General features: G+C 36.8%; 2 protein-coding genes across 2 annotated transcripts; one reads left to right on the forward strand and one right to left on the reverse strand.

The window, feature by feature from the left end:
• Positions 1–268: 268 nt before the first annotated feature.
• Positions 269–3,613, forward strand: LOC145689116 (uncharacterized). Its single transcript, XM_081763245.1, has one exon. The coding sequence runs from the start codon at positions 269–271 to the stop codon at positions 3,611–3,613; it is 3,345 nt and encodes a 1,114-aa protein (XP_081619371.1).
• A 3,575-nt stretch (positions 3,614–7,188) lies between these two features.
• On the reverse strand, positions 7,189–9,744 carry LOC145689117 (uncharacterized). The gene has a single exon (XM_081763246.1). It carries the CDS (start codon positions 9,742–9,744, stop codon positions 7,189–7,191), a length of 2,556 nt encoding a protein of 851 aa, XP_081619372.1.
• Between the last annotated feature and the right edge of the window lie 2,583 nt (positions 9,745–12,327).

Genomic DNA, 12,327 nt, shown 5'->3' on the forward strand with positions numbered 1-12,327 from the left:
ACGTTGGTCATCGCGCAGGCCCGGTGTTAAGTTTGTAGCAAGAGGTGAGAAACTGTTGTAGCAAGAGGTGAAAAACTTGTCTGTGTAGTAGTCTGTGGTTTTAGTAGAGAATAAAGGAGGCAAAAGTGTAACAGGTTTTTAGAGGAAGATTAAACGGGTAGTTTAATTCTGTTCCTAACATTTTGGTGACCTCGAGACGTGATAGAAACTTGCAAGAAAGTACAAATTATTGTCTCAGTAATTTTGTGTGAATACAAAGAAAGAAAATATGGAATCCTTGGTACAAAAACGAAAAGTAGTACGGGCATCTTTCACCCGTGCACACAATGCCTTGTTAGTAGTGCTCAAAGAAGAACCTGTTTCAGAAAAATCTGTAAGGACAAAGTTCGCTACGTTAGAAAGATTATCTGGTGAACTAAAAGAGTTAACCGGGAAAGTGACTGAATTGATTTTGCAAGATTCTACGAAAACAGAGGAGGACTTTGAACAGGAATTCGGTAAGGCAGAAGAGTATAGAGAAAACATGGATGCCGCTCGTATCGAGGTTGAAATGTTTTTTAGTGCTCGTGCAGTGTCAAACAAAGGTAGTGAAGTGTCAGTGGTGTCTTCGCCTACTTCCAGGAGGAAGTTAAAGCTGCCAAAAATTGAACTAATAAAATACGGAGGTGAAGTTAAAAACTGGTTGAGTTTCTGGAGCCAGTTTAAAAGAATTCATGAGGATAGATTGATGGAAGAAGAAGACAAGTTCCAGTACTTGATCCAAGCCACGGTACAAGGATCCAGAGCTCGTGAAATACTGGATAGTTTCCCGCCTACAGCAGAGAATTATTCTAAGGTTATTGAATGTTTGAAAAATAGGTTTGGTAGGGGAGAGTTATTAATAGAATTTTATGTGAGGGAACTGCTTGGATTAGTCATTAAAAACGCTACAAGTACAAAGTGCAAGGTTGATACGTCACAGTTGTATGATAAACTTGAATCGTACTTGAGAGCACTAGAATCCATAGGAATGACTACTGATAAGTATGCTGCGATGTTATTTCCATTGGTTGAATCGTGCATACCAGAGGACATTTTAAGAGTGTGGTTGAGAAATGCTAGTGTCACAATAAGTAGCGAGGATGGGCAAGAAAGAACATATGGTGACAAGTTAAACCAGTTGTTGGCGTTCTTGAGAGCGGAAGTTGAAGGTGAGGAAAGAATATCACTTGCAAAAACGGGTTTCAAGTTAATGGAAGCTTCCAATAAGAGGGAGAAAAAGAAGAGAGAAGAGGAGCACGTTATGACCGCGGGTGAATTGTTTGTGGGTGAACGAAATAAAAATTCTGTTAGTTGTATTTTTTGTGATAAGCATCACGAAAGTAAGGAATGTTTTCATGCTTCAAAGCTTTCTTTGAACAAGAAGCAAGAACTCGTAAAAAAGAAAAAAGCGTGTTTTGTTTGCTTAAAAGTTGGGCATTTTTCAAAGGCGTGCAAAGCAAAAGTGCAGTGTGTTATTTGTAAACAAAAACATTGGGTGATTATGTGCGCGGAGTTACCGTCCAAACGTAAGGATACTAGCGAATCGGAAAAGGAGGAAGAGAAACCTAAAGCTACCCTGTATAATCAGTGTTGCACACAAGATGTTGTGTTACAAACTTTACCGGTAGTGTTGGAAGCTAACGGTAAAAGGCGCGTTGTAAGGGCGCTCATTGATTCAGGTTCTCAGCGATCCTACATTTTGTCTAGTACTGCTAAAGAGATGTGTTACACACCAGTGAAAACTGAACAAGTAATACATGCGTTATTCGGAGGTGGTTCTTCGAAGAAAACAGAACATAAACGTTACAATATAATGTTGAAAAGTAAGGTAGGTAATGGTGCAGTTGAAATACAGGTTTTGGATCAAACTGTTATTTGTAATCCCATACCAAAACTAAAACCAGGTCCTTGGCTTGAAGAGTTGAAGGCAAATAATATAATTGTCTCAGATATTGGTGTCGGTTCTCCAAAAATCGAAATATTGCTAGGTGCTGATGTTATGGGTAAACTTTATACTGGAACTTTGCATCACTTAGATTGTGGTCTAACTGCTATTCAAACTGTGCTAGGTTGGGTAGTAGTCGGAAAATTAGTCGAGTATATGAGTGAAAGTGTTCATTCTATGATGACTCTTACTCTTTTGAATCAAAATACACGTTTAGCAGATTTGTGGAATTTAGAAGCCATAGGAATTTCTGACCCCTGTGAAACCTTGAGAAAAAGTGAAATAGACGCAGCGGTTTTAGATCATTTTGAAAAAACTGTAACTGTTAACGAAGAGGGAAGATATGAGACTTGTTTACCTTGGTTAGATGGCAACAGTGATATTCCCGATAACCGACATCTATCGGAGAAGCGACTAAGAAAAGCAACTGAGAAATTAATAGCGGATGGAAAGTTTGATGAGTATAGCGCAATTTTTGAAGACTGGAAAAATGAGGGAATTATAGAAGAAGTTCCAGAAGAAGAGTTAGGTAATCGAGGGCATTATTTACCTCATCGGGGAGTCTTTAAAGTAAATTCCACGACAAATGTTAGACCTGTTTTTGACGCTTCTTGTAAAGAAAAGGGATCTCGTTCCTTAAATGATTGTCTAGCAAAGGGACCTAATATGTTGGAACTTATTCCTGCCATTCTCATGAATTTCAGAAAGAAAGGGATAGGTGTTGTTTCGGACATAAGAAGAGCTATTTTACAAATCTCTATTAATCCAGCAGATCGCGACTACTTACGTTTTTTGTGGTGGCAAGATTATAATGAACAGGTGATTAAAGTGTTTCGACACCGCAGGGTGGTTTTTGGAGTTAACTGTAGTCCTTTTCTTTTGCATGCTGTAATAGACCACCACTTGAAACAATACAATTATCCTTATAGTAGTGTAACTGAAAAGCTTAAAAATTCCATGTATGTTGATAATTGTGTAACATCCGTTGATTCTGAAAATGAATTGAAAGAGTTTATTGAACAAGCAACGAACATTATGGCTGAAGGAAAATTTGAGTTAAGAGGGTGGGAGCATACTACGTTGTGTAAGGAAGAACAGAAATGTGTACCAATATCTGTTCTAGGTTTATTATGGGACAAGCAAGATGATGTTTTATTTTGTGACATAAACTTAAGTGAGAAACCTCCTGAACAAGTAACGAGAAGAGTTGTTTTGTCCTTTGCGCAACGAGTGTTTGATCCAATTGGTTTCAGTTGTCCTGTTACTCTTTTTCCAAAACTTTGGTTACAGGAAACGTGGAAAGAAAAGTTGAGTTGGGATACTGAATTACCGGAAGAAACAAGCAAACAGTTTCTTAAATGGTTAGAAGAACTTGCTTTGTTAAGGACTGTGAAAATACCTAGGTGTGTTTCGTTTGTAGACATAGAATTTTCTAGTTTACACATATTCTGTGATTCATCTAAAATGTCCTATGCGGCAGTAGTGTTTTTGAGAACTGAGGTTAATGGCACTGTTTCAGTACAATTATTGCAAGCTAAATCGAGAATCGCACCACTGAAGGGTATCACTATACCTAGATTAGAATTACTGGCACGTTTCATAGGAGCTCGTTTAGCGAATTTTGTGAAAACATCAATGGGTTTCTAAAAGATAAAAGAATATTTTTGGACGGATTCGTCTACAGCTTTGTGTTGGATACAAAGTGAAGGACCATGGGCAACATTTGTTAATAATAGAGTGAAGGAAATACGCAATTTAACAAATGTAGAAGATTGGCGTCATATTTCAGGGCAACATAACCCGGCTGACCTGCCTTCCCGAGGATGTTCAGTTAGTAAACTTTTAGAATCGCAATGGTGGGAGGGTCCCCAGTGGCTCAAGCAAGAAGAAACAGATTGGCCTCGATCTACTGTCATGACAAATAAAGAAGTAAGTGCTGAAAGAAAAACATCAGGGGAGATGATTCGACCCATTCAACGTGTGTTTCCTTTGAAAGTAACTTCTGGTGAGGAACTACTTGCAGAGAAAGTTAAAGGGATTTCAAGTGTACCTAAAGTTGAAAAGAGTTGAGTTGAGTTGATTTTGAGTTTAACGTCCCTTTCAGCAGCGTGGCTATATGAGACGTGGACCTACTGATTAACGTGGAATCCGAACCACATGAGCTCCCGCCGGGAATCGAACCCGGGTCTCCCGCGCCAAAGGCGCGTACGCTAACCGCTTAGCCACGGAGGAGCTCATAAAGTTGAAAAGACTGTAACCACAAGGAGTGGTAGGCAAGTGAAATTCCCTAAGATATTTTTAGATTGAGACTGTACCTTATGTAATATATTTTTGTTTGATTAATGTATTAATCAAAGGTGGGAGGATGTTAAGTTTGTAGCAAGAGGTGAGAAACTGTTGTAGCAAGAGGTGAAAAACTTGTCTGTGTAGTAGTCTGTGGTTTTAGTAGAGAATAAAGGAGGCAAAAGTGTAACAGGTTTTTAGAGGAAGATTAAACGGGTAGTTTAATTCTGTTCCTAACACCCGGCGTAGCCCTCCCGATTGCCGGGTAGGGTTATCTCGCGCATCACCCGTGCTGGCCAAAGCTTCGCAATCGCATACGGGAAAAATGACGGGCAAAACGGCTTCACAATTTCTACTTTTTCCTTGTTATAAGCCGCCATATTTGTTTCTTTGTTTATCGTACACAAAAAGAAAATTCCACATATTTTACTTTTGTAATCAGTATACTGTGTGCAGTGACATTCAAATGTTTCCCGAAAGATACCGGCAATAAGTAAGTTAAAACTTTATAACACTTCTAGACATCAGTATATGTATGTAATGTGCAAAATAAAATAAACAAAAACATAATGGGCCTTATGCAGAATCGTTCTGATCCGGGGTTAGTGTAATACTAAAGCGTTGTACCAACGTATGTTTCCTGCAGTAGTCACGCCTTTAGTAAAATGCTAATCATTCGTCAAAAAGACACTGCATAAGGCGGAATATCTATCGCTAAACGTTTATATTACCATACATATGGCCTATTTGTAATTTCCGGTCATTGTCTTATAGTAATGATATGACCTATTTTTAATTTTCACCACATTCTGTCAAAATTATACTGGCATGCTCTATTTTTTAAAGTTTTGATATTTACTTGAAATTCTACTGATACACCTTAATTATAATTTTGATGTCATTATTTCATAATACTAGTGGCATATCCTATTTTTAGCTCGTACCGTTAATATCAATTGTAAATATTCAAATATGTTTATTTTTACCAGTTACAGTTATAAAATATGCCCTGTATAATATTCTTTAAGTATTATGTGAATGCTATCACTATAATAAATGTCCATGTCTATTGAAGTAATGTACTATTACCTCCATCATATCAGTCGCCTGGTTACCTAGTACACATACCATTTGTCACCAACAAGATGTACTAAACTTACTGGGCCTTATACAGAGTCGTTTTGAAGTCTGATTAAGGCAATACTACGGAGTTGACTAACAGATGGTTACCAAAAGTGTATTCAGAGTCTGATTAGGGCGTAGTAATCGACGGAGGTCATTAAATGTGACTACTTAATCTAGAGCAAAGGGTACCTTTCTAGCCACGGTTTAGCTTGTGCGACACATTTCGGATTTCGTATGTCATGTATTTCCATTTTTACAGACTACGCATGTGCACATCTCTTTTCCGTAGTTGCCACTTTTATATTTCTCACCTGATGCATTGGGTTATATTAGTTAATCATACCCAAATCAATTTCTTAGTTGTACTCAAAGTAGACTCTGAATACCTAAAAGTACACCTTCCTTACTGAAGTGCTAGTATGACACTAACTAGTCGGTGACTAACTATTAATTAACGAATTCTCTCTGAATACCAACCACTATAGCTTATTTCAAACATTAAGTGTCACCTTTTAACAGAACTTAACACTTGTAAAATATCCTAATGCTCTACCTTAAGAAGCAAAGATTATACCCATACAGCTATCCTTAGGCTGAATATACGAGAAAAGTCTACGCTTTCGGATCTTTTACGTATTTACCATTGTTGTAAAATATTGTAAAAAATGCTACGGCTATAATGCATTGACGACATATACACTTCTCTTTCTTATTTTCTTTCTCTTTTTGTCTTTCTTATTCAAGCTGTAAAGGTAGTTTTTTCATTCTCAATGTACAATGGAAATGTCATGCAGGTTCTAATTTTGTGCTAAGCAGAATTACACTCTTTAATATGATCATCTTAATGCACATTGCGCTTGCCGTGTAACACGCAAGAAATATATTTTATGCCTTACTGCAGCTGATAAATGTAGTGTTAATTCAAAATAAAACAATCTCTAAATCAATGTATAACATTTTATTCCTACAGTAATTTTTCATATTTAAAATAAATTAGTAACCACTAGAGAATGTATTTAAAACTAATAAAGTTTGTGTGTTATGAAACACAAAGGTTCACAAATGAACTCTACTAATTTATATCTTTCGCAATTTTCTACTTTGTTTTCGTATTTCTGCGAAATCCATCTTAATATTGTACTCCAATCTGTGCTTGTGTCTTCTTAATTATTATTTTTCCATTAGTCTTCCATTTTGCGTACACGATCTGCCATTTCCCATTCCCATTCCCATTCCATCAGAGTAAGCGACCATATTTTAGGAAAAAAAAACGTATGGCTTTAAGCTTGAAATTCATTATCAGAATTTCCGACTACGAGATTTTGAACTGAATAATACAATTTCACTGCTTTTAGTGTGCATTTAATTTCTTTGTGCATAAGATTTCCGTCTGTTAATACTAATCCTAGATATTTTAAACCACTCACTTTATCAAGGTACGTATTATTGGAATTTTTATCGCCTTTATAATTTTCAATTTGTAGTCTTATATCAAGTTTTAACCGAAAATAAGTTCGTAATGTTTGCTAAGGAAAATACGCAAATTTCTGTTCTTTAGTATTGACCAGTGACGGATCCAGGATATTATCAAGGGAGGTGTTAGGAACAGAATTAAACTACCCGTTTAATCTTCCTCTAAAAACATGTTGCATTTTTGCCTCCTTTATTCTCTACTAAAACCACAGACTACTACACAGACAAGTTTTTCACCTCTTGCTACAACAGTTTCTCACCTCTTGCTACAAACTTAACATCCTCCCACCTTTGATTAATACATTAATCAAACAAAAATATATATTACATAAGGTACAGTCTCAATCTAAAAATTTCTTAGGGAATTTCACTTGCCTACCACTCCTTGTGGTTACAGTCTTTTCAACTTTAGGTACACTTGAAATCCCTTTAACTTTCTCTGCAAGTAGTTCCTCACCGGAAGTTACTTCCAAAGGAAACACACGTTGAATGGGTCGAATCATCTCACCTGATGAAGTTTTCAAACGAACAACTCTGTGCAGTCCGTCTCTACCAGGATACACGTCAATGACTTTAGCCAAGGGCCAAGCCACTCTCTTCTTATCTTCTAGCTCCAACAGAACTACATCACCTTTCTTGATGTTTTGGTAAGTATCTGTCTTCCCAGGCCGTTGTATTAATTGGCTTAAATATTCATTCCGGAAGCGTTTCCTTAAAATATCTCTTAAATTTTGTTGATGTCGAAATTTCTTGTCAAAAAAGAAACGATCCAGATTATCTAAATCTGGTACACCTACATTAGAAATATCTTGCAAGAACATTGCAGGTGTAATAGGAATGGGATTATGTGGATCATCAGAAACATAAGTCAGGGGTCTTGAATTTACTGTAGCCTCACAATCACATACAATGGTCAGTAACTCCTCATACTGTAGAGATGCACGTCCCAATACTCTCCTTAGAAGCCTTTTGACAATCTGTATAAGTCTCTCCCAGAAACCACCCCACCATGCCGCTGTAGGCGGATTGAATTTCCATTCGATTCTTCTTACTGAGGCTTCTCTTTGTATTTCATTCCAGTCCACTTCATTGAGCAAATTACTTGCGCCTACGAAACTTGTCCCATTATCACTAAACACAATTTTCGGACGTCCTCGCCGAGCAATGAACCTTCTAAATCCAAGCAGGAAACTCTTAGTGGACAAAGATGTGGTTAGTTCAAGGTGAACAGCTCTTATCACAGCACACGTAAATAGGATAATCCAAGCTTTTGTACCATCTTTCAAAATAAGAGGGCCACTTAAATCAACACCGGTCACTTCAAATGGAGAAGCATCTCGTATTCGCTCTTCAGGTAGCGGAGCGGGAATGCACTGAATCCCTTTTGTCTCATGTCGTTTACATGTAACACATTGAGCAAGAATCCTTTTTACCGTTCTTCTACCTTTGAGAATCCAAAATCTTTCTCTGAGAGAAGTCAATACTACACTTACACCAGCATGATTCACACTGACATGTTGCTCAAAAATCAGCAATTCCACCAATTTATGCTTACTAGGTAGAATCATAGGGAACTTAAAATCTTCTTCATCCTGACGTTCTGTTAGCTTCGTCTTTACTCGGTAAATACCTTCCTTATCCTGGAAAATATCAAGAGACTTCAATTCGGACTTCCTGTCACTTGAAAAACTTTCGTCTTGTACGTTCCTGATTAAAATTCGTTCTGCTGAATTAAGCTCAATAGCTGTCAGCTCTCCGCAAACTCGTTCATTTGATTTCTTTGCATTGTTACAGAATCGAATAATCCAAGCAACCATTCTTACTATCTTTGAATACTTCGAAAAATAGGTACAGTACCACGGATCTACTTTACTCTCAACATACATGCTCATCACCAATCCCTGTTTTCTTTCAGCACTTACTTCTTCTTTATTTGTCATGACAGTAGATCGAGGCCAGTCTGATTCTTCTTGCTTGAGCCACTGGGGACCCTCCCACCATTGCGATTCTAAAAGTTTACTAACTGAACATCCTCGGGAAGGCAGGACAGCCGGGTTCTGCTGCCCTGAAATATGACGCCAATCTTCTACATTTGTTAAATTGCGTATTTCCTTCACTCTATTATTAACAAATGTTGCCCATGGTCCTTCACTCTGTATCCAACACAAAGCTGTAGATGAATCCGTCCACAAATATTCTTTGATCTTTTCAAAACCCATTGCTGTTTTCACAAAATTCGCTAAACGAGCTCCTATGAAACATGCCAGTAATTCTAATCTAGGTATAGTGATACCCTTCAGTGGCGCGATTCTCGATTTAGCTTGCAATAATTGTACTGAAACAGTGCCATTAACCTCAGTTCTCAAAAACACTACTGCAGCATAGGACATTTTAGATGAATCACAGAATATGTGTAAACTAGAAGATTCTATGTCTACAAATGAAACACTCCTAGGTATTTTTACAGTCCTTAACAAAGTAAGTTCTTCTAACCATTTAAGAAACTGTTTGCTTGTTTTTTCCGGTAATTCAGTATCCCAACTCAACATTTCTTTCCACGTTTCCTGTAACCAGAGTTTTGGAAAAAGAGTAACAGGACAACTGAAACCAATTGGATCAAACACTCGTTGCGCAAAGGACAAAACAACTCTTCTCGTTACTCGTTCAGGAGGTTTCTCACTTAAGTTTAGATCACAAAATAAAACATCATCTTGCTTGTCCCACAATAAACCTAGAACAGATATTGGTACACATTTCTGTTCTTCTTTGCACAACGTAGTATGCTCCCACTCTCTTAACTCAAATTTTCCTTCAGCCATAATGTTCGTTGCTTGTTCAATAAACTCTTTCAATTCATTTTCAGAATCAACGGATGTTACACAATTATCAACATACATAGAAGTTTTAAGCAGGGCTTGCTAACTTAACATAATGTGCGTTATTATTAATTCGTTATTTGTTACCATACCTATATGATAACGAAAACTGAGACTAAATGAATAACGTTACTGCGTTAAATACCGTTTTAGCTGTTACTGATAGAATTACGGTACTTATTAAAAATAACGTTATTGCCAGGCGAAGAGAGCATTTCGTTATTAAGGCTGGGTTATTGCTGCAATAAAGTTAATGCATGATAACGTAATAGGTTTCATTAAAATGATAACGTTAAAGACATGACTGTTTAACTCAATCTAAATTGTATTTAATTGCATCAACTATATTCGTTATTTGTTACGGTTTCAATATCGTAACGAAAAACGAAACCAATTTAATAACGTTATTGTCATAGGTATCATTTCAAATGTTACTCTCACAATTACGGTACTTATTAAAAATACCGTTATTGGCAGGTGAAGAGAGCATTTCGTTATTAAGGTAGGGTTACTACTGCAACGAAGTTAATGCATGATAACGTAATAGGTTTCATTAAAATGATAACGTTAAAGACATGACTGTTTAACTCAATCTAAATTGCAGTTAATTGCATCAACTATATTCGTTATTTGTTACGGTTCCAATATCGTAACGAAAAACGAAACCAATTTAATAACGTTATTGTCATAGGTATCATTTCAAATGTTACTCTCACAATTACGGTACTTATTAAAAATAACGTTATTGGCAGGTGAAAAGAGCATTTCGTTATTGAGGTTATCGTACAGTTGCAATAACTTATTGAATGCTAACTTAATAGGTTGTATGTCAATCATAATGTTAAAGACAGAACTTTTTAACGTAATATAATTGCATTAAAATATTCGTTACTTGTAACCGTTCCCATACCGTAACGAAAAGGAAAACTAACTGAATGACATTATTATTTTAGGTATTATATCAACTATTACTCTTATAATTAGGGTATAGAGCTCCTCCGTGGCTAAGCGGTTAACGTACGCACCTTAGGCGTGGGAGATCCGTGTTCGATTCCCGGCGGGAGATCATGTGATTCGGATTCCACGTTAATCAGTAGGTCCTGTCTCATATAACCTCGCTGCTAAAAAGGACGTTAAACTCAAAATCAACTCAACAATTAGGGTATAAAAAGTAATGATATTGACAGAAAAAAGCAGCATTTCGTTACTAATTGTAAGATTAAGAATCAGTTCTGTACAGTTGCATTAAATGTTATTGAACGGTAGTGCGGTAAATTGTAAAGAAGACTTGCTTAAAAAATAAAAATGAAGTATTTGGTTTTACGTCCCATGCTTATGCTGGATATGCTAAAATGCATGTCGATTGTAAGAATAAATGTGAGAGAATTAAAAAAGTGGGGAAAGACGGGATAACCCCAAGAAAACCCACACACATTGTGTTTGTCCTCCATAAAACCCACTTGGCTCAAACTAGCATCGAACCAGGAACTCTACGCAGCAGAGTGAACGCTCTACCACTGAACCACCGCGGCCCCTTTTCTTTTTCATGTACTACTAATATCTTTTTTTTTCTAGTTAAAGAAAATTATATCAAAACTTAGCCAATATCCAATATTTGTTAAATATACGAGTACACTCTCCCAAAGGGGCAATTTTGGAATTCCAACCAATGACGCTTCAGAAAATGTTAAGAATGGAAATTGAAGAAGTACTGATGAATTACTATAGTAACTCGTAAATGTTACAGGAAAGTGTACTATTTCAATTTTGAATCCAAACTATTAAATTATAAACAGCATTTCATTTCTTCTGAGCACTTGTCTTTTCTGCGGGACGCTCGGGGTTGATTTCCGCCGTGAGCTCATGTGATTTGGATCCTACGTAAAACCACATCACAGAAAGTCTTGATAGTAAACATTATGTTAAACTCCAGACAAATAAACTTGTTTTAATCACCCTTCAGTGTCATATTTTTTATTGTGTATGATTGGTTAATTGATTGGTCTGGAGTTTACCCTTATCCATCACTGAGGCTATGTGAGACGTGGATCTATAGCTAACGTAGGGTCCTAAGGACTTGATTTTCTACCAGAAATCAAATCCTGCTCTCCCGCGCCAAAGGTTTGTACAGTAATCATATAGCCACGAGGGAGTATCATTGTTCTATGTAGTGATGAGCAAATGCACATAAAGTCTTGGTCTTGGTCTTGCACTGGAATCCTTGGTCTTGGTCTTAGTCTTGCTTGCAAGAGTCTTGTAAGTCTTGCTTTTTAGAAATCTTATGCTTTTCATAGGTAAATTTTACTCTGGATATAAGTTATAATAAAGTCTACAATGAGCCAATAGTAACGGAAATATATACAATGGATGTTCCTAAATGTAATATAGTTTACCTTCGTGTAATATGACGATAGTGTACAACGTAGGCGATGACCTTTATTTTCTTTTTCAATGGGTATCCACGCTGAAGACTGCTCTATACAGTAGTAGTCTTGACCCACGCTTCACTACTTACAAGATAAATCACAACGTTTCATAATCTTTTTATGTTTTTTTAGCAGATTCAACACTCCACTGGTTCTCAAACTAGAGGTTACCCCTGAG

Source organism: Thermobia domestica, chromosome 7 (genome assembly GCF_964235325.1).
Source record: "Thermobia domestica chromosome 7, izTheDome1.hap1.1, whole genome shotgun sequence".
Lineage (NCBI taxonomy): Eukaryota > Metazoa > Arthropoda > Insecta > Zygentoma > Lepismatidae > Thermobia > Thermobia domestica.